The following is a 23,481-nucleotide window of genomic DNA, read 5'->3' as shown; positions in this document are numbered from 1 at the left end:
TGGAACGATTGAGCCTGAAACGTGGATAAGGGGTTTGGTGGTGGATGGAGGGTGGGTGCAGATTAAGTTGAAAAAAACATCTACAGAAACCATATTTCAGTGTGTGAATGAGAAGTCAATAGAACAAGCTCCCTGAGGAAATGATTCACGTAAATCCGAACGAGTCATATTTTAGAAACTGGGTTTCAAGCAATTTCAAACAAATGATGAAGATTCTGGAGGACTTTAACCCATAGTTCTGAGATTGAGAGTTTTCTTGTAGTGATGTTTGGGTTGTTTTTGATTTAATGAATGATGGCTATGATCAGTCAGTGATCAGCTAGTTCTCTATTGATGTCCCTTTGTAAATGACTCTCCACCTTTTTGATGCTGAAATTCCTGATTGTCCACTCGGGCAAGATGTCTTCTGAAAGGATATTCACTGTGATGTCCCCATAGGTGGCGAAGTCCATTGGCCAATAGTGTTCACATTTGACCTGGAACCAATTAAAACAAGCTTAAGTAGGGCTTCACACAAAATAAGGGATAATAGGTGGGCACACTGGACAGCTGGTCAGGGGACTGACAGGAAAAGAAGTTGGCTATGCAATCCTCTACACAATGAGCCATACTACTAACTGCGACCAAGTGGTACCATTCTGGCCTACGAGTTAAAAGATTCCAGGATCAAACTTCTCACAGTAAGTCCTGGTGGTTGGAGACCAGAGATCCAGCTCCAAACACTGGGTTAACATCCAAAAGAACCTTCATTGTCTGGTGGCCCTTTCTCACCATATAATAACCGTACAGGGTTAACAGCCCAGATCTCTATGGCTTTGATTGGTGGAAAGATAGCTACAGCTTTGAAAGGAGCATTAACTTGGCAATCCTTCAAGTAGTCTTTCAGACTGTTAATGTGTATCCTGCCACAATTTATACTGTTTTCCAAATTTTGATTACAGATGCTTAAGGCACAGGGAGAGCCTAATCATCACAAGATGTTCACGTTGGCCGAAAACATTATCCACCTTAATTCCACTTCCCAGCTCATTGTTTGTAACTGGGCCTGAAAAAGTGAAACTGACCTGGAAAGCTCACTTTTTAATACTTAATTTCTCTGCAGCCAGTGAACAAACAGAGACACTTTCACGATTTGGGGCAGACCCCTGAATGCCATCCTGGCACCCTCGTAGACTGAGAGGTTTATTTTGGGGACTGGGGCTGGCTCAAACTGAGAATTAGGGACTCACCCGACTTAGCTCCACACAGTTGGTCAGCATCACAATAACCTTTGACTTCTGCTCCCAAATCATCCGCCAAAAGTCCGCCACTGTATTCGGCAGGGGTCCCTGGGCAGCAATGAACGCCTTATCGAGATTGTAACCCTATGAGAAACCAGCGGGAAAACCCTGAAGAGAAGCCAACATAAGTAAAAGTAAACTGAGGGGAGAGGTACCCTCCTGGCTGGAATATGAGAGGCTGGATATTTAGAGTGGGGGAGGGGCAGGAGCAAAAGATGGGGTCTGGCAGAGGCTACTCAACTAATACCCAGAGCAATCATTCACCCCGAGAGACACCAACCAGAGCTGATACATTCCTTAGGATGTATTTAAGTGTAAGGCTAACTTTAAGGGCAAGTGTTAACTTGATATGACCTCAATGTGTTCCTGTACCAGGCCCTGCTAGTTACAGCTGTTGGCTCTGTTTATAGCTTGATCTCCTTCCCATGTGCTTGCACCAACACAAAGAAACTCATAGACACTACACCTCTCTAGCACCATCCAGTGTGTGTTCAACTTTTGAGAGTCTAGGCAATAGTCTCAGAGAAGTAGGGAGATTGTACACTACACATGGGATTAAAGCAATCTGAGGACATATGCTGAAATGTAAACTCTAAAACTTAATTTCCCAATTGCACTTGGGATAATTTTTGTGATAATTCGGTCTTGGAATGTGGTGTTGCTGGCAAGGTTAGCATTTATAGCCCATCCTTAATTACCTAGAATGGTCATACAGCATTCAGACCCAGTGATGAAGAAGAAAAAGAAGAAATACTTCAACACCAGGATGGTGTGTGGTTGAGAGGGGTACCTGGAGTCAGTGGTGTTCCCTGCACCTGCTGCCATTGTCCTTGGTGGTAGAAGTCACAGGAGAAGTGCTATAGAAGAATTGCTCTACATGTCTCCAATGAGTTTCCACACAGTGTTCTTACGTTTTCTACCTTGCTGCTTTCTGATCTAGTTCTAGCAAAGGGAGTTACCCAAATGTTGGTAAGGTTAGTGATTTTTAATGGGCTGTAGTTGTTTTGATGTAAGATGTAAGATATCTTTATTAGTCACATGTACATCGAAACACACGGTGAAATGCAACTTTTGTGTAGAGTGTTCTGGGGGCAGCCTGCAAGTGTCGCCACGTTTCCCGCGCCAACATAGCATGCCCACAACTTCCTAACCCGTATGTCTTTGGAATGTGGGAGGAAACCAGAGCACCCAGAGGAAACCCACACAGACATGGGGAGAACATACAAACTCCTTACAGACAGTGGCCAGAACTGAACCTGGGTTGCTGGCGCTGTAATAGTGTTACGCTAACCGCTACACTACCGTGCCTGCCCCGTGCTGTTTCTCTTGATTGCGCTGTTTCCCCTGGCTGCTCTGGTTTCTTCTCACATCCTAAAGACATGCAGGAAGGTTAACTGGCCACTGTAGATTATCCCTTAGTGTACTTGGGTAGTAAAAGAATCGAAACAAGGAAGGAAGGAACAAAATCATCTACCCTTGTCTAGCCTGACCGATATGTGACCCGAATCACACACTGAAGTGATGAATTACTAACTTTCTTCTGGTAAAACACTAAGTTGTCATTACTACCTTCTCATGGAAAAGTACAAATAGGTAATAAATGTTGACCCTGAAAGTGAGGTTTTCAACCTCTTTGCATTTGTAACCAGGTATCCAGTACCCTAAAAAAATATATTTCCCAGCATTATAGCAAAATACGAGGCACAGTTTATATAGAAGTGCACTGTAAATGTTTCCCAAATTATGCTTTTGATAGATTCCATTTGCTGGATAGGATAAAATATGGCAATAAAGCCAAAAGATTCTTGTACTTATAGTGAAAAACACAGTCCAAGCAACCTGAGGAAAATTCTAAGATATTGGAGACAGACTATTTAATTCATTTAAATGAACTAAGGATTCATTTCAATGAGGAATTCTGAGTGGAGTTTGCATGTTCTCCCTGTGAATGCATGGATTTCCACAGGGTGCTCCAGTTTCCTCCCACATCCCAAAAATGTGCAGAGTGGTAGGTTAAAACAAAAACGGAAAAAGCTGAAATACTCAGCAGGTCAAGCTGCTTCCGTGGGAAGGGAAACAGAGTTAATATTTCAAGTGGAAGGCCATTCATTAGAATTGGGCTCGTGGGTTAATTTGCTGCTGTAAATTTCTCCTAGCCTGGAGAGGAGTGGCAGAATCAGGAAGGAGTTGATGAGAATGTGGGGAGAATAAAATGTGATGTAAATGGGTGGGTAGATGGCACTGACTCAGTGGGCCGAAGCTTCTTTATCTGTGCGGTATACCTCTATGATTTTATGATTCAGCACCAGCTAACCAAGCTTCCAAATGCTTTGGCTTATTATAAAGTCACATGGTACAAAATAGATCAGTAAATGAACTGGGAATAAAATGGAAAATGCTGGAAATATTCAGCAGGTCAGGCAATAGTTCCAAAGAGAGTGACAGGATTAACTTTCCAGGTCGAAGACCTTTAATTGGAAAAGATTCAAAGGTTTGATCAAAGGTCTTTGATTTGAAACATTAACTCTGTTTCTCCTTCTGCAGTTGCTGCCCAACCTGTCCACTATTCCCATCAATTTCTATTTTAGTTTAGATTCCCAGCATCTGGAATGCTTTGCTCTTGTAAATGAGCTCGGAACAAGAAGGTAAGTTTCTGGGAGGTAACTTAAAGACCTGAAGTTGTGATCTAGAGACGGTTCAAATCCTTACAGCTGGCACATTTAACCGGTTAAATAATGGGGAATTAAGCAATACAAAAGCTAGGATCTGTAATGGTGACCATATAATTACCAGTTTATTGCAATTTCCCATCAGATTCATGCTAATCCTTTGTGCATGGCACAGCAGTTGGTGGTACTGCCTCACAGATCCAGCAACCTGTTCAATCCTGACCTCAGGTGCCGTCTGTGTGGAGTTTGCACATTTTCCTGTGATTGCGCTGTTTCTCCTGGCTGCTCTGGTTTCTTCTCACATCCCAAAGACATGCAGGAAGGTTAACTGGCCACTGTCGGTTATCCCTTAGTGTACTTGGGTAACAAAAGTATCGAAACAGGGAAGGAAGGAACAAAATCAGCCACCCTTGTCTAGTCTGACCAATATGTGACCTGATTCATACACCAACGTGACTAATTCTAAACATTCTTCTGGCAAAACACTTAAGTTGTCGTTACTACCTTCTCATGGAAAAGTACAAATGGGTAATAAATTTTGACCTCACCCTGAAAATGAGTAAGAGTAGCAAGATAAGGAAGTAATCCCAGATTCAGATAACCTTTCAAGAACAGGAAAGTTGAGGGGATTGAAACCTTGTTTCCTCAGTCTTTTCAATTCACAGCTTGGACAGGTGACAGAGGTAGTCACCGTCTCTCAGAATCCTTTGTTTTGAATGTTTGGGGTGGGGTTTCCATAGTTACAGAAACAGGCCCTCTACAGAACTCACAGGCATGTAACTTGCATTGATGTAATCGGAAGAGCTGCTGTCAGGCTGACAACTGAGTTTAACTCTGGCAGCGTCATCTGAAAGAAACAAGGAAGAAAAAACGATGTCATTGGAATGAGCAACAGACAGCATATGCAGTCTCTTGTGTCTTCACTGGAATGAGAAGCCATCTTATGCATCTATGAGAAAGGAACTTTCCTTTGGAACCTGCTAACTGCAACATCTTTGATGGATGCATCGATACTGACAAAGAGTGATAGGTCATTTGGCCTCTCAGACCTGTTCATCTACCCACCTTTTCATTATGTCTCTTAATATCCTTGGTGTGGTAGCATTGTGGATAATTTACTCAACTACCATATATATCAGGATCTGGAATCAAGAACTTAAATACCACAGAGGAATGTTTCTCTCTGTCCACCTTTATCAGTTTGCCTCAATACTTTAAAAACTTCATCCAAATAACCCTATAAATCCAGTTTTTGTGATTTCTCCTTGTAGTTTGACCTCTAGGGGAGTTCGAGTCTTATTTTGGTAAACCTAAAGTGACCTTCCTCACAGGCATACAGATTCTTCCTACATTGTGGTGCCCAGAGATGCTCACTTCCCTCTGGGTGCAGTCTCAGCAGAGATTTCAGGCCACTTAAGTTGTGTTAAATAAATCTGGAATAAATAAAAACATCAATAATTGTGACCATGAAATTATTGGATTGTTGCAAAAGCCCATCTGGCTCACACATATGCTTCAAGGAAGGAAATTTGCCATCCCTATCTGGAATGTTTGGCTCACTAAATTGGTTCATGCTTTACGGCTCTCAGAAATAACCTCAGCAAGTCATTCAGTTTAAGAGTAATTAAAATGGACGATAGATGCTGGTCTTACCATTGATGTCCACATCTATCATTTTCAGATTAAAATTTAATTTAGCATCAACTATAGGGTGGCACAATGGTGCAGCTGGTAAAGCTGCTGCCTCACAGCCACAGCGATATAGGTTCAATCCTGACCTCCAGTGCTGTCAGTGTGGTGTTTTCACATTCTTTTTGTGAACAGGTTGGTTTCCTCCAGGTGCTCCGGTTTCCTCCCACATCCCAAAGATGTGTGGGTTACTCGTTTAACTGGCCACTGTATGTTGCCTGTAGTGTGTAGGTGAGTGGTACACTTTAGAGTCAGTTGATGGGAATGTGGGGAGAATAGGTTACAGGGCAAACTTATGGGGGGGATTGCCCTGTGAGCCGCCATGAACGCAATGAGCTAAATGGCTCCTTTATTATCATGAAACATGGAACTAACATTTGCCAAGGAAAGTTCCAAATTGCTACAACCACTGCATGTAGAGTTCCAATCAAAGTCCTCGCCCTAATGTTTAGACTCTGCCACCTGGTTCCAAAGTCCCCAACCAGCAGAGAATATTTCTCTCGACCCACCTTTATCAGTTTGCCTTATTACTTAGGCATAGGGCACAGATCAGTTAACATTTGCACATCCCCAACATGCCAATAGGATGCCAATCAAATAGTCCACATAGATTTCAAGTCACCATCAATAAAAAATGGACTTCAAAAAATCCATTTGGGACCTTAGAAGAAACTTCTTTGCCCAAAGAGTTGTGAGAACTTGCTTCCGCTTGGAGTGGTTGAGGTGAATAATATGGATGCATTTAAGGGGATGATGGACAAGTGTACAAGGGGATAAGAGTTAAATAGATAGATCTACATCAAGAAGACAAGAGGAGGCTTGAGTGGAGCATAAGCACCAGCATGGAACAAATGGGCTGAATGGCCTGCTGTGGTATAGATTCCATATAATCCATGGGCAACACCGACATAAGGCTGGGGAGAAGTAGGTGCATGGAAAGAAAAGGACCATTGCCGAGATCTTCAGAGTAAATGACAAACTGAGTACTTACATGGGAAGATATTAATGTATCGATTCTTTACTTTGTTTTCTGTGAATTGGGAAACTTCCTTCGGCTGGTCTATACCCACTTTTGCCAGACTCTACAACGAATTGAAGAGGGATTGTTTGTCAGTCATGTCAGGAGAATCCAAACCTATTGGACTCCATGATGTTATTATAAATCTACTCTGGGCACAACACTGTCCACGGTTCAGTGAGAAGATAAACTGTGTACTTGGTGTGCTCATGAATCTTGTAAAACTCACCAGTTTTAGGAAGAGGTTGTAACACAAGGTCTTAAAAATTCAATCGTGTAACCCTGCTATTTCAGCAGTGCATTTTACCAGAGTGAAACGTAATAATAGTCTTTTCTGGGTCATTTTGTGCCACTCTGGGCACCTGTCTGCTTGTGCACATGATGAACAAATCGTGTCAGATGCACATCGTGTGAAGTCACGCCCCATGCAATTTCACATGAAACTGATCATGCGCTACATCCCACTGTCGTATCATGCCAGACCTCCTGATCAGCCCTGCACCTGAACCTGCAATCACCGACCCTGGAGCCCCCCAATGTCCCTGATTGCACCTTGTGACCCCAGTAGAACCCCCTCCCCCATTCTCTGATGGCTACTCTGGGGTCTTGGGCAGTGGTTCCTAATCTTGGGGACACAAAAACAAAAAAATGGGGTGGCAAAGACACTTGAGTGTGCATTATCATTGATCTATTCAATAGACAAGTAAAGGATTTACCACCAGCAAGAGTTTTACTATTCCGCAACAGCTTTATGTTAATGTATCATATCCTACACTGGTATTAGAACCATATCTATGATATCCTGACTGCATTGTTTTGGGAATGCACAAAATTTCCAGTGCTCTTTTGAGACCATTCCAAGGAAAAGGTTTGGAAGGGCTGTCCTTAGGTTGCGCAATGGTGGACCTGTGCCCATAACTGTCTTCGTTGTGCAATGATGTATCATCTATTTTTAACAGTGCACTGCATTTTCTCTGTAAATTCTCAGGTGCTCAGAGTGAACATTTGAACAAAACATACACACCTGATATTCCTCAGCAAATCCAATGTCTGTGTCCGCATGTTTCTGCTGGAAGTAACTGTTGTATTCAGTCAGAGGAATGGGCCTAGTGAACAGAGTGTAAACGATATTCATATAGACATACTTACTTCAAGTTTTCACCTTACCTCAGCTGGTGGTTTCTCGCAACTGACTCAGAAGGTTGTGCATTGAAAACCTTGCACAGAAATCTAGGCTAATCCTTCAGTGCCATACTGAGGGAGTTCTACAATGTCAAAAGGGCCATCTTTCAGATGAGACGTTAGGCTGAGGCCATGCATTCTCTCTTTTGGTGGCAGCAAAGGAACTTTTGCATTATTTTGAAGAGCAGGAGGAATGTCCTGCAGAGATTTATCCCTTAATCAACATGACAGAAGGGGGAAAAAAGCTTATTATCACATGGCTGTTTGTGAGACACATGAGAACTAAGATGCTGGAATCTAGAGCAAAAAAACAAATGGCTATAAGAACTCAGTGGGTCAAGCAACATCTATGGAGGCAAGGGGATGGTCGACGTTTTGGGCCGAGACTGGACTCAAGCTGAAACATTGACGACCCTTTCACCTCCACAGATGTTGCTTGACCTACTGAGCTATTCCAGCAGCTTGTTTTACAGTTCGTGTGACAGCTTGGTCAGCAAGCTAACTGGGACATTTGGATCAACCAGAGCTGCCCTAGGCTGTGGAGGGAGAGGGGAACAGCTACTGAGCATACTTCTACTTGCACATATGTGATGGTCTTGGGAGGATAGGTTTGGAAGGGTTGTAATGTGTACCATGTTCATTTTACCTGCTGATATCAACCACATCGGAGCAGGATCCCCACTTATGTGGGGCATTCAAAGAAATACAATGGGCCTCCTGAAACCAGACTGTACTGGATGGGGGAGGGGAGCAGACAAAGGGGGTGGCTAGGGGTGAGGTGTCCAATCACTCCTGCAAAGGGAATTAAATAATGACATTACAATGGACATCAGTGAAGGGAGTGGTGCAGGCTGAGTCAGTGTAGTCTTTGTGGATTGATCTGTTTGGAGGAAGGGGCACCGCTCATGGATAGCACTGTAATATTCAATACCTTACAGCAGTTGGTACATTCAGGCTACGGCACCGATACCACATTCTCAAAGTCTTCAGCTGACGCATGAATAGAATTGCTGCAACACCAGGACAAAAACCTTCCTCCTTTTGACATTGTCGATCAGGGAGGCTGGTGAAACAACTGGCGAAACAGTGTACAGGACTATAGGTCTTTAGTTATTCTGCGGTCAGAAGCTTTCTATGGTCAATTCTCCTATCAATCCCTCCTCACATATGGAACAGCAGAGACTGAATATGACTGGGGAATTATACCACTGCTTGGTGCTACTCAGATGTTGATTTCTTATCTGTGTACAAGTTGTCAATGCTAATAAGCCAGAGGGCTCTGCAGTCATTGGATCTGGGAGAAAGAGGCCAATGCAATTTTGATTGCAGCCAGCATTGATATAGAGATATCAGCTGCAGTTCCATAGAGCAACCTGACAGTGTTCAAGGGGAGGGAAGTGAGACATAATCAGAATCATCAGGAACAGAGAAAAATTCCACCTACTTGCATGCTGAAGAAAGGGAGGTCATTGATGAAAATCCTGGATCATGTTGCTTCCTGGAATTTTATATAAGAGTTACTAATGTAAACTTCTGTAACTTTCATAAATTAAAATGTATTAACGAATTTCACAGGAACATTATCAAACAGAAATTTATGCTAATCCAGATATTGTCAGGTCATAGAGGATGAAAAAAAAAGGTGGAGAGTTTAAAGATGGAAATTCCAGAGTTTTGGGCAGTGGTTGCCAGTGATGAGGTGATTAATTTGGAGGAGCACATAGATTTTGGATGATTATGAGACTGGAGGGGATTACAGAAAGAGGCAGTGATGGGCCCAAGAAAGGGTGTGGAAATAGGAATAAAACTTAAAATTGAGGTGTTGTTTAGCCAAAATGTAGGTGACAGAGCACAGGATGAAAAGTATTTAGTGCAGGTCCAAAATGAAAGGGTTGCTGAACGACATGAATGTCATTCCATCGGATCACAATCTCACCATTAATACCTTCCACTGACAACTCCTGTGACTTGCCATTTCCAGACCTGGCACCATTAATTGACTAGTTAAAAATATAAAATCCCTTTACACTATCTTATCAAACACACTTGGGGCAGGGACAGAATGGGTTAGATGCAGAGCTCCCTCTAAACTGGAAAATAGAATGGATCGACACCGAGTAAAGCTCCATTTACGCTGTACCATCATATACTCCCAGGGCATGGGTTAAACATAAAACTCCTTCTACAGCAGAAAAATGAACAAGTTAATAAGCAAGTTGCTGCACAATGTCCCATCAGACATTCCTAGGGCAGGGAGTGCAAGGACCATATACAGAATGAAGCTCACTTCACACTGGCTAATGATAGATCTTCAGAAAGAAGATTCTCCTACTGTATGACCAGGATACAATTCAGAGTAATCTTGCTGCATTAACTCTGAACTTTATTCATTTATATGTTCTAGATAGATTAGTTTTATGGTTCCATGTTCTCTTAAAAATAACTGGAGGGAAAATATTTCAAGCTCTTCCCATTGGAATAACCTGGTGAGTAAAGAGATGACAATAACCTGAGTGGGGTGGGACTCCAAGGGCAGGGTACAATGTCAAAGTGCAAATCCTTGCACTACTACGTCTGGTAATGCTACTTATCAGTGGTGGGATAGATTGGATACCATCAGTTTCTTTAAGTCCCCATTAGTACGTGCCCATCGAGCAAGTACTCTTACCTCTGATGCCTGCCTTTATGGATGATGAAGAACAACAAAATGCCAATTAGGATCAGACCCAGCAGAGAGCCCACAGTTGCTCCAATGATAATGGCTGAAAAGGAAAAAAAAATGGATGGTTATCCCAAGGAAAGGAGCTAAGCGCTTACTTATCAGGTAAATGGAGATGAGCCAATCAGCCACTTCAGTTCATCAAAAGGCCCCACTCATCCCACTACTGCTACTGCGTAGTGTGAGCCAGTGTTAATATCCCAGTTTTTGGCTACTTTGACTTCTGATTGAAAGATTAGATTGAGATTTCAGACTCACACAGTGAATGTTAAAACAGCTACTTTTATCAAGAGCTGTGAGCATGTACATTTTATGTGATCTGAAGGTGAAATGATTAAGTATCGCATGATTACTGGCCTGTTTGAGACTATGCCAGCAAGCCAGATAATCCCAAATAAAAGTGCCTCTCAATCCCCAGTGTAGTCTATTTAAAAAGCCCTCTGTGGGCAAAGAACAGATTTTTTTTTATTTTTTGGGAAGACAGAAGATCCCAGAAGATTTTAAGAAGACAGAGCTGTTGCCTCACAGCTCCAGTCACCCGGGTTCAATCCTAACCTCTGGTGTTATCTGTATTGAGTTTTCATGTTCTCTCTGTGGCCATGCGGGTTTCTCCCAGGTGCTGTAGTTTCCTTCCACATTCCAAAGATGGGTAAGTTAATTGGCCACAGTAAATTGCCCCTGGAGTGCAGTGAGTGTTAGAATCTGGGGAAAATTGATTGAGATGTGGGGGAGAATAAAATGGGCTAGGGTAGGATTAGTGTGGATAGTTGATGGTTGGCATGAACTTGGTGGGTCAAAGTGTCTCTTTTCATGCTGTATCTCTCTATGATTTTATGTAATATTATCCTTCCTCTTGGTTCAGTGCATAACACTCAGACTCAATCTCCCAGAAGTGAGTATATGAAATGTGACCGCCAATTTGCATGCATCAAGCTTCACCAAATATGTAGTACCCCATATAAAACAGAAAATCCTCAGCGGCTCGGTAGCTTCTATAGAGAGCCAAGATTTCAGATCAGTAAACAAAGAGATCAGGAATAGACTGCTGCCAAGAGTTGCATGCAAATGGATGTCAGCTCTGGATAAGGACAGACATGGCAGTGATGCATTGTTGAGCAGCAGGTAGTCGGTTCACTCACTGATCATCAGGAAAAATTGGCATCTCAGCCCTTTGATGTAGCTTCTGATCTAGCTGGTCTGGTCAATGACAATGGGTTATCAGGATCTAACAGGGGAGGAGGAAACACTTGCATGCAGAATACTCACGCTGCGAGCTAGTCCAGCATTGCTTGGTCTCCTGCTTGCTGGATGTCTGCCCGTTCACTGTGAAGATTTTGATCGTGTACTTGCGTCCAGGCTGAAGACCAAAAACCATCAGTCCACTCTTCTCTTTCTCAACGGTACGATTAGCCACTAATTCTTCACCGTCATATGTGACGGCTCTGAACCTGGTGAACTCGCCCTTTGGTTTGCTCCATTTTGCCCTGATCATGTATCCAGTGCTCCCAGCACAGTGTAAGTTGGAAATAGCATCAGGAACTGAAAAATGGATGCAGTGATCAGGCCGAGTCTGGTTCTCTCACTGGTGGCACAAACTGAAATGAATTTTACTCTGACCAGGAATACAGGGGAGTCTGCAATGGCAGGTGCAGTCAGAACAAAAGACAAAATCAAACTGAAGAAGAAACAATTTGGCATAGGGATAGAGATACAGATGGAGTGACAAAGATGAAGAAAGATCTGTCTCTCTTATTCCCTGCTGAAAGTTTGGTGGGGCTGGAATTACTTGGAAATAACAAATCCACACCACTTTGGGGAAACAAGAATGAGAGCGATTGGAGAGCTTGCCAAAGGGCTGACATGAACACAAAACACTGAATGGCTTTCCTTCTGTTTTGTATCGGTGACCACTAAAGAGTAAAAAGCAATATGGAATAATTAGACCAAAAGCTGTGTTTTTGATTGTGGTCTTGATATAATTTTATCAATCTCATGACCGTAGCTGAAACACTTTTCCTATAAATAGCCCTAAGAGACTGCCCTTGATGGAATGAGTTTGGTAACTACCATTTCATAAGTTGATTGGTTCTCTCATTAACTTCAATTTGTGTTATCTTGTACCCCAGTCTAGAGACGTAATACCGGGAATGCAGGATACCCCAAGGCACTATTCAGTAACTCCTCCCTGGAGCTGTGTACATTTGAATTTCAACTCCAATCAGGCATGAACAAACTGCAATCCAAGGTTGAATGGACCTTCAGAATGGCTTTGTGGGCAGGGTATCGTAGTGTGATTAGACTGCTATTGGGGGAATGCCTGATGTGTGCCGAGTTTCCAAGAAGATAATCACTTTAAGAAGCTTAGAATTACTTGTGTGGGTATCACCTCACTCATACAAGCGCTCTGTGCATTCTAAGGGGTGGCTGACTCCACTCCAAGGATGCATTATACCTTAGTGACCAGGTATCTAACCAGAAACTTCGGTGCTCCTGAAGACATCTGAGAGGCTTCATAATAGTTAATTTCATTAGCTTTGATTATGGGACGTAATTGATGTGCAGACTATTACGTGCAGGGTTGCCCGGGCAGAAATTAGGTAACAGTGTGTTTCTGCCCCTTCTGCATGACCATCCCCCACTCTTGCTCTCCAGCACATTTTTCCTTTTTTTTTCACTCCCCCCCTAAGCGGTTCTAATGTTGTCCCCTGGCTGCTATGGAGTGAGCACTTTAAGAACTAACATGTTTGCCAGGAATCAGTGTGGCAGTGATACTGTAGTTATAAGCTGCACAGATCCTGTTTCAGTGCACTTTCAGTGATTCTGTGTGCAATTGCACATCACAATTTTTAACATATTTTTACCCAATTTCATGGATTTTACCTGGTATCCAAATAAGCATCAGTACCAAGCTCAGGACACTTGCAGTGCACAGATAGCAGGGGCAATGCTATTTCCAAGCATTGGAACTGTTGCCGGTGCTGGGACTGACTGACCCATTGGAGGAGTTACTGTCTCTTTATGGGTTACTTACTCTCATGCCCTTCACCATTTTGACAACTTCCAATTCCCTGCCCCCCATCTTCTCACCTTCACTATGGATGTCCAGTCTTTATACACCTCAATCCCCCATCGGGAAGATCTTAAAAGCGCAGGCCTTTTAAGACCAGTTTCCCTCCACCGACACTCTCAGCTGCCCAGCAGAACTTGTTCTTACCCTGAACAATTTCTATTTTGACTCTTCTCACTGTCAACGAATCAAATGTGTGGGTATGGGCACTCTCATGGGCCCAACCTATGCCAGCCTTTTTGTTGGCCCGTGCCCCCACCTGGCTCTCTCTGCCTTTTTTTTTCCTTGTCTGCTTCCACCTATCACCCACTTGCCTCTCTCTCCCGACTTCACTCTTCCCCCCTCCCCCCCCCCCCCCCCCCCCCCCCGCCGGCTCCATCTGCCAGTAATCCTTCACCCCTTCTAGGTCCACTGGCCCCTGTCTCCCCTCTCCTCTTTACACTGGCTACATTCCATCTCCATTTTCAATCCTGTTGCAGGGTCTTGACCCAAAACATTGACAATTCCTTGACCCACTGAGTTCCTCAAGCAGTTTTTTCACTTACATGTGGTGTCTATCACATACACAGGGGTACTCAGTGTTCTCTCAGGAGTGTCTGACTGCACCATCAGTTTGTATTGGGTCCCAGGAACCAGTTCTTTCACTGTGAATGCTGTCTCGCCTGGACTTGTGCATTCAGATCTACTGTCACCGCCAGTGACATTAGTGACTCCAATTTTGTACATATAGTCAGGGGCTCTTGTATCATTTGGCGCTGTCCATCTTATTTCGAATGAATCTGTTGTCCTGTTGACCACAGAGAGGTCAGTGACTGACGATGGATCTGTCAAGAGAATGGCAGAGAGAAGGTTAATTAGTGTGAGAAACCCTCCATACTGAGTACTCCAGCTTGAGGTGTGTGCTATTCTTTGGCTTCTGGGTGTGGATTGTCAGTGACCACAGCCATACATTGAGAGGACCCAGGTATGAGATGTTCTTGAGAAAATACCTGACACCAACTCATGTGGAGATGTAAATGCGGCAAAAAAAAGTACAACGTCTGCCACATGAGAAAGGCAAAACAGAGAGTATGCCGCAGTGTCAGAGATGTGTTTTGACATTTAAACTTCAAAGCATGGTGCTGGATGTTAAATGAGAAGATAGTCATATGTAAGCAGAAGTAGACCATTCAGCTTCTTGTGCCTGCTTGGCATTGAACAAGATCATGGCTGCCCTGTGTCTCAGTGCCATTTTCCTCCACATCCTGGATATTTTTGTCTCAGGAACTGGCCTCCACAACCTTCTTGAGCAGAGAATTCCAAAGACACTCTACCCACTGTGAAGAAATTTATTTCTCATCTCAGTAATGAACAGCTGACCCCTTATTTTCATACAATGACCCCCTAGTTCCGGACACTCCAGCCATGGTAACACCAACTCAGCATCTGGTCAAACCCCATGTATTTTGTACATTTCAATAAAATTACCTCTCATTCTTCTAAATTCGAGATAGTATAGGCACAGTCAGCTTAGTCTCACCTTACATAATAAATCCACCATCTCAGGAGTAAATCTAGTGAACCTTCACTGCACTCCCGATACTGTAAGTATAGCCTTCATTAGGTAAGGAGACCAGATTTACACATAATGTGTCAGATGATGGATCCTATCTAATTCAGACAAGACATCTCTATGCTTGAACTCAAATCCTCTTGCAATAAAGGCCAGTATATTGTTTACCTTCACATTTGCTTGCTGTGTCTGTGTGTTAACTTCAATAATTCATGTAGAAGAACACCACTTGGAACACCAACACCATTCAATCTCTCACCAATTTGAGTGGCTCAGAACTGGGAATCCATGGGACATTGTGGATATCAGCAACAGCAGAAATTTACCCTGCCATAATCTAAAACCTCGTGGCCCAGCTGACACCTCACCCTACTATTACAATCCTGGTGAACCTCTTCTGCACCCTCTCCAAAGCCTCCATATCCTTCCTAAACTGTGGTGACCAGAACTACACATAATACTCCACATGTGGCCTAACCAAAGTTTCATACGGCTGCAACATGACTTCCTGACTTTTATTCTCAACACCCTGACCGATGAAGGCAAATGCCATATGCCTTCTTTACCACCCTATTGACTGTGTTGTCACTTTCAGGGAGCTATGGACTTGCACCCCAAGATCTCTCTGTACATCAATGCTCCAAACAGTCCTGCCATTACTATATGCTCTATCCTCATAATGTGCAACACCTCACACTTGTCTGGATTAAGCTCTATCTGCCATTTCTCTGCCCACATTTCCAACCTGTTAATGTCCTACTGAATCCTTTGACAACCTTAGTCACTATGTACAACTCTGCCAATTTTTGTGTTGTCTGTAAACTTACTGCATTTTCATCCAAATCATTTGTAAAGACCAGAAACATAATGATTGGTTATGATGTGTAACCAGCACATTCACTGCATCATTTGAGGTCACCAAAGTATTTTCATTTTTAAGTGTGGTTATGCTACGGAAAATGTTGGGGAATGCCACTTAAAAAGATATGGTGCCTGTTCTATTCTCAGGAGCACTCAATGTGATCTCAGAGGTGACAGATAACACTGTACAAGCTCCATTGTTGCACTGTACTACCACCACTCCTGGCAGTGTGTTCCAGGCACCCACCACTCTCTGTGTAAAAAAGCCTATCCCTGACATCTCCCCTTAACTTTCCTCCTCTGACCTTAAACTGATGTCCTCTGGTACTGGTCACTGCTGTCCTGGGGAAAAGGTGCTGGCTGTCCACTCTATCTATGCCTTTCATAATCTTATATACCTCTATCAAGTCCCCTCTCATCTTGCATTTCTCCAAAGAGAAAAGCCCAAGCTCACTCAACCTTTCCTCATAAGACATGTTCTCTAATCCAGGTAGCATCCTGATAAATCTCCTCTGCACCCTCTCTAAAGATTCCACATCCTTCCTATCATGAGGTGACCAGAACTGAACAAAATACTGTGGTCTAACCAGAGTTTTATAGAGCTGCAACGTTACCTCACGGCTCTTGAAATCAATCCCCCGATTAATAAAGGCCAGAACACCGTACGCCTTGTTAACCACCATATCAACTTGTGCATCAACTTTGAGGGATCTATGGACCTGGACCACAGGATCCTCTGTTCCTCCACACTACTAAGAATCCTACCATTAACCTCGTACTCTGCCTTCAAGTTTGATCTTCCGAAGCGTATCACTTCATACTTGTCCTGATTGAACTCCATTTGCCACTTCTCTGCATCCTGTCTATATACTGTTGTAACCTACAACAACCTCCTACACTATCCACAACACTTCCAACCTTCATGTCACCTGCAAACTTACCAACCCATTCCTCCACTTCCTAATCCAAGTCATTTATAAAAATCACAAAGAGCGGGGGTCCCAGAACAGATCCCTGCAGAACACCACGAGTCACTATCCTCCAGGCAGAATACTCTCCATCTACTACCACCCTTTGCCTTTTGTGGGCAAGCCAATTCCAAATCCATGCAGCCAAGTCTCCGTGGATCCCATGGCTCAAGACTTTCTGTATGAGCCTACTATGGGGAACTAAACACAATACTAAAGCCCATATATGCGACGTCCATTGCTCTACCTTCATCAGTTTGTTTTGTTGCCTCTTCAAAAAACTCAATCAGGCTCGTGAGGCAAGACCTGTCCCTCACTATGCTGACTATACCTAATAAGACTAAGCTTCTCCAAATGCTCATAAATCCTGTCTCTAAGAATCCTCTCCAATAGTTTGCCCACCACTCATGTAAGACTCACTGGTCTATAATTCCCAGGATTATCCCTATTACACTTCTTGAACAAGGGAACAACATTTGCCATCCTCTAATCCTCTGGTACCACTCCTGTGGCCAGGGAGGACACAAGTATCATTGTCAATGCCCCAGCAATCTCTTCCCTTGCTTCCCGAACTGAGTAAACCATTGGAACAGTTACTGTCTCTTTGGATGTTACTAACTTGTGGTGTTTTGCAAGACTGCAGGAGTACTCAGTGTGTTTTCAGGAGTGTGTGATTCCACCATCAGCTTGTATTGTATCCCAGGATCCAGGTCCATCACTGTGAACACTGTCTTATCTGAACTTGTGTAGTTGGCTGTCACCAACGACAACGTTAATGATTGTAATTTTGTAGGTATAGTGAGAGACTCTTCTATCACTTGGTGGTGTCCATTTTAATCCTAATGAGAATGTTGTTATTGTCACCACAGACAGACCAGTGACTGAGATGGATCTATCAAGAGGAGGCCAGAGGGTGAGTTAATTAGTGTGAGATATCCTCTACCCTGGGTGCCCAAGTCAAGCAATGTGATATTCTTTGGCTTCTCTGTGTGAATTATCTCAGTCCCCTCTATCAGACAAACAGTGGTCCAAGATGTTAGATTTTTTGTGGGAAACACCTGACACAAACTCATGCAGAGCTATATACTTGGTTAAAAACTGCAGAGTCTATCACATGGGAAAGGCTCTAGTGAAGGACTGCTGCTCTGTCTGAGATGCCTATTAATACCAGAGTCTAAAAGTAGAACCAGATGTTAAATGAGCTGACAGTCATTCTATGACATAACTCCCTATACCTATCTTTTTCTCATATCCTTAATAGAACATTACAGCACAGGAACAGACCCTTCAGCCCACGATGTTGTGCTAAACTAATTAAACTAGTAATTAAACGCCTAATTAAACTAGTTCCTTTTGCCTACACAAGGTCCATATCCCTTTATTCTATGCACCTGCCTATCCAAGAGCCTCTTAAACATTGCTATCGTATTTGCCTCCGCTACCACCCTTGGCAGCGCATTCCAGGCACCCATCACTCTGCTTAAAAACTTTTCCTGCACAAGTCCTTTGAACTTACCCCTCTCACTTTAAATGCATGCCCTCTAGTATCAGATGTTTCGACCCTGAGATAAAGATAATGGCTGTTGGCTCTATCCATGCCTATCATAATTTTATAAAGGTCTATCAGGTCTCCTCTCAGCCTCTGCTGCTCCAGACAAAATCTGGCTTATTTACTGCATAATAAGCAGTAAAAAATAATTTCATCTGAGAAGGCAAATCCCAGACATCCCCAGCAGCAGGAATACTTTCCCTCTTTGCGCCCCATTAATGGCTTTTGAAACATCACCCTATCTACCTAGAAATATTGTTAATAGCTGTGACTCTGTTGTACCCCTAGTCACTCTGAGTGCCTGTCCTATCTCCACTCAGATCACTGTCAACTGTGCCTCAGCCAATTTTCCTTGTTGGTCAATAAGGTGATCATTGGATGAAAAGCTTCCAGAGAATGGAAGTGTGGGTGAGCTAACCCATCATATAGAAGTTTCTGCTCAGGCCCAAAGACCTGGAAATTTTATCCATTTATACTCATTTTCTACTCTGAAAATTGATTTTACCCAACACCAGTAATGGTCACAGCATGAAGTCAGATCTATTGGGGAATCTGGCTTGGACACTTCTGGCTGAAATTCAATTGGCCTTGGCTGAGGATTTTCCGACGACAGTCGTCATCTCACAGGTTGCAAGCTGCATGTTTCCTGCATTGCTGGCATGAAGTGGAGCCTCTGGTTAAAACCTATGAGCTTCATTGATTGTTCAATGAAAATGCAGGGATTGGCATTGAGATGTCAATTAAATTGACAATGACATTAAATTGACACTGTGGTATCAATGTCTCACATGCAGCATCTGCCAGCCTCAATTCCCAATGCTGAGGAGTACTCAGTATGTTTTGAACCAGAGTTGCACAGTGATCTTTGACCCCTTACCCAGCGCGTTCCTCACACTGCCACAGCACTTTTCACTGCAGGGCATCTGATCGGTGGAGACTTTAATGTTGTGGGTCTGCCTGCATATATGATGAAATGCACTCCCCTAACTCAACATTCTCCTTACCTCCATGGCAGCTATTTATGCAACTGTCAATCAGCTGCCATGGGGAGAGCACTTAGAGATCTAACACACTTGCTGGAGATCAGTGTGGCAGTGGTGCAGCAGTTGTGAGCTCTACATGGAACAGGTGACAGGAACTGTAGTGGGCATATTTTCACTCATGAGGTATAGCCTAGTTTTGAGATATTTTTGCTCAGCTTTTGACTGGGTACAGATTGGGCTTTAGGCCCAAGCACAACACACGTGCAGTGCACAAAAGAGATTGAAATACTACTTTTGTGCAGAAATGTCAAACCACTGCCTGGCTAACAAGAACAATCTTGACACCACTATGGTTTATTCCAATTACTGCTTGGTTTAGACACTGGAACTGGAGCTGACTGAGGCATTGGAGCAGTTAATGTCCATTTCAGGAGTTACTTACTTGTGGTGTCTGTCACCTCCTGAGGAGTGCTCAGTGTCTGCTCAGGAGTGACTGACTGCACTAACAGGTTGTATTGATTCCCAGGATCCAGGTCCATCGCTGTGAATGCTGTCTCATCTGGACCTGTGTAGTTGATTCTACTGTGACCACCAGCACCGGTGACTGTAATTTTGTACTCGTAGTTAGAGGCTCTTGTATCGTCTGGCACTGTCCAAATTAGTCCTAATGAATTTGTTGTCCTGTTCACTGCAGAGAGACCAATGACTGGAGATGGATCTGACATGAGAAAGGGAGAGCAAGAGTTAATTAGTGTGTGCACCTTCACCCTGAGCGTTCCTGTGCTGTGTGAATCTCAAGTTATATGCTATTATTTGGCTGCTGGGTGGCGATTATAAGTGTCCGTGCCAAAAGACAGAAAAATCTGACACAATCAAACATGATCAAAAACTACATGGAGACTGTCACATGCAAAGGGAGTACTGAGAGACTGCTACTCTGTCAGAGGTTCCTATTAACAGTGGAGACTTTAAAAATAGTACTGGATGCTAAATTATTTGATGGTCATTCTATTACCTAACTCCTTGCACCCACCTTTCCCCGTATCCTACATACCATAAGGGTTTCCAAGTGACAGTCAAACACCTCATGGCTTCTCAGGTTGTGGGCTGCAAGTTCCTGCATTTCCAACATAACGTGTAATTCCTGGAGGCAATCTGTCAACTTCGTTTAACCCTCAATGAAAATCTATGCATTCTTAGCACAGGGATTGCCATTGAGACGTCAAAGGGTCTGCATAGTAGTGTCAATGACTTGTAGTCAGCAGGATTCTCAATGCTCAGGATTATGGAATACTCATTATCCTGTTCATGAAGCTTCTGTACTATATGTGTCATGGAGTTGTATGCAGTGATCTGTGTCACATTCATCACACTATGCCTTGCAAGGCAGGGCACATGAGGGGAGGAGATCATCATGTGGGAGACACTTCACACAAATGAGATTACAGTTCGTTCCCCTAATTCCACATCCCCTCATCTCTACGGAAACCATTTATACAGCTATCCTGCAGCTGCCTTGGGGAGAGTGCTTTAAGATCTAACCTATATAAGAGATAATCCTGGGAGTGATGCAGCAGTTGTGAGCTCTTCACGGAGCACGTGCCAGACTGCTGTGATCTTCTTTCAGTTCATGAAGTATGGCATGGCTTTGACATATTTAAGCTCAACTTTTGACCAAAATTGGATTGAGCATTAGGGTCAAACACAACACATCTGTAGTGCACAAAAAGAGAGTGAAATAGTACTTTTGTGCACAACTGTCAGACCACTGCCTGGCTAAGATGAGCAACCTTGGCACCAGTCTGGAATATGGCCAGTACTGCCTGTTTTAGGCCATGAGACAGTAAATAATGGAGGTGTTTGCAGGAGTTACTTACTTGTGGTGTTTGTCACCTCCTGAGGAGTGCTTAGTGTCTGCTCAGGAGTGACTGACTCCACTGACAGGTTGTATTGATTCCCAGGATCCAGGTCTCTCACTGTGAATGCTGTCTCATCTGGACTTGTGTAGTTGATTCTACTGTGACCATCAGCACCGGTGACTGTAATTTTGTACTCGTAGTTAGAGGCTCTTGTATCGTCTGGCACTGTCCAAATTAATCCTAATGAATTTGTTGTCCTGTTCACTGCAGAGAGACCAATGACTGGAGATGGATCTGACAAGAGAAAGGGAGAGTTAATTGGTTTATTCACCTTCGCCATGAGTGTTCCTGTGTTGTGTGAATATCTCAAGTTCTTTGCTATTCTTTGGCTGCTGCGTGCTGATTATAAGTCTCCATGCGAAAGACAGTAAAATCTGAGACAATCTGATATACAAATGATTAAAAACTACATGGAGTCTGTCACATGGAAAAGGTAAATTCTGAGAGACTGCTACTCTGTTGAAGGTTCCTATTAACAGTCACGACTTTAAAAATATTGTTTGATGTTAAATTTGTTGATTGTCATTCTATTACCTAACTTCATGCACCCACCATTCCCCATATGCTGAATAATTTAAGGATTTCCAGGTGACAGTAACGCATCTTATGGCTTCTCAGGTTCTGAGCTGCAAGATCCTGCATTTCCAGCATAAATTGTAACTTGTGGAGCCAACCTATCAACTTCATTAAACCCTCAATGAAAATCTAGGCATTCTTAGCACAGGGATTAGCAATGAGACGTCAAAGGGTCTGCACAGTGGTGTCAATGACTTGGAGTCAGCATCTGGCAGCCTTAGTTCTCAGTGCTCAGAATTATGGAATACTCATTATCCTGTTCATGAAGCTTCTGTACTATTTGTGTCATGAAGTTGTATGCAGTGATCTGTGTCCCGCTCATCACCCTACGTCTTACATGGTAGGGCACATGAGCGAGCAGATCATCACGTGGGTGACACTCCACACAAATGAGATTACAGTTCGTTCCCCTAATCCCACATCCTCTAATGTCCACAGACACCATTTATACAGCTGTCCTGCAGCTGTCCTGCAGCTGCCTTGGGGAGAGTGCTTTAAGATCTAACCTATATAAGAGATAATCCTGGGAGAGATGCAGCAGTTGTGAGCTCTTCACGGAGCACGTGCCAGACTGCTGTGATCTTCTTTCAGTTCATGAAGTATGGCATGGCTTTGACATATTTACGCTCAACTTTTGACCAAAATTGGATTGGGCATTAGGGTCAAACACAACACGTGTGCAGTGCACAAATAGAGAGTGAAATAGTACTTTTGTGCACAACTGTCAGACCACTGCCTGGCTAAGATGAGCAACCTTGGCACCAGTCTGGAATATGCCCAGTACTGCCTGTTTTAGGCCATGAGACAGTAAATGATGGAGGTGTTTCAGGAGTTACTTACTTGTGGTGTTTGTCACCTCCTGAGGAGTGCTCAGTGTCTGCTCAGGAGTCACTGACTGCACTGACAGGTTGTATTGATTCCCAGGATCCAGGTCCATCGCTGTGAATGCTGTCTCATCTGGACTTATGTAGTTGATTCTACTGTGACCATCAGCACCGGTGACCGTAATTTTGTACTCGTAGTTAGAGGCTCTTGTATTGTCTGGCGCTGTCCAAATTAATCCTAATGAATTTGTTGTCCTATTCACTGCAGAGAGACCAATGACTGGAGATGGATCTGACAAGTGAAAGGGAGAGTTAATTGGTTTGTGCACCTTTGCCCTGAGTGTTCCTGTGTTGTGTGACCATCTTAATGAGTGTACTATTCTTTGGCTGCTGGGTGCTGATTATAAGTGTCCGTGCCAAAGACAGGACAATCTGAGACAATCTGATATAAACATGATTAAAAACTACATGGAGCCTGTCACATGGGAAAGGGAGTACTGAGAGACTGCTACTCTGTCGAAGGTTCCTATTAACAGAGGAGACTTTAAAAATAACGCTTGATGTTAAAATTGTTGATGGTAATTCAATTGCCTAACTCCATACACCCACCGGTCCCCATATCCTT

General features: G+C 43.4%; 1 protein-coding gene across 13 annotated transcripts in view; it reads right to left on the bottom strand.

Annotated features, from left to right (window-relative positions):
• LOC127585698 (receptor-type tyrosine-protein phosphatase H-like) overlaps nt 1–23,481 on the bottom strand; it is a 123,984-nt gene that overhangs the window by 56,785 nt on the left and 43,718 nt on the right. For 4 of the 13 annotated variants that reach the window (XM_052043385.1, XM_052043388.1, XM_052043391.1 and 1 more), the window contains 12 exons: nt 22,873–23,148; nt 21,415–21,690; nt 19,980–20,255; nt 14,170–14,448; nt 11,824–12,096; nt 10,507–10,600; nt 9,283–9,336; nt 7,681–7,762; nt 6,630–6,720; nt 4,720–4,796; nt 1,230–1,364; nt 360–476 (listed from right to left, as the gene is read on the bottom strand). In XM_052043385.1, the coding sequence (XP_051899345.1) occupies nt 360–476; nt 1,230–1,364; nt 4,720–4,796; nt 6,630–6,720; nt 7,681–7,762; nt 9,283–9,336; nt 10,507–10,600; nt 11,824–12,096; nt 14,170–14,448; nt 19,980–20,255; nt 21,415–21,690; nt 22,873–23,148 (2,030 nt within the window). The remainder of the gene's footprint in view (nt 1–359; nt 477–1,229; nt 1,365–4,719; nt 4,797–6,629; nt 6,721–7,680; nt 7,763–9,282; nt 9,337–10,506; nt 10,601–11,823; nt 12,097–14,169; nt 14,449–19,979; nt 20,256–21,414; nt 21,691–22,872; nt 23,149–23,481) is intronic. The other 9 variants (XM_052043386.1, XM_052043395.1, XM_052043398.1 and 6 more) reach the window with 6 other exon arrangements.

This window comes from Pristis pectinata, chromosome 33 (assembly GCF_009764475.1).
Source record: "Pristis pectinata isolate sPriPec2 chromosome 33, sPriPec2.1.pri, whole genome shotgun sequence".
Classification (NCBI taxonomy): domain Eukaryota; kingdom Metazoa; phylum Chordata; class Chondrichthyes; order Rhinopristiformes; family Pristidae; genus Pristis; species Pristis pectinata.
This window is presented reverse-complemented; position numbering and strand designations above follow the sequence as displayed.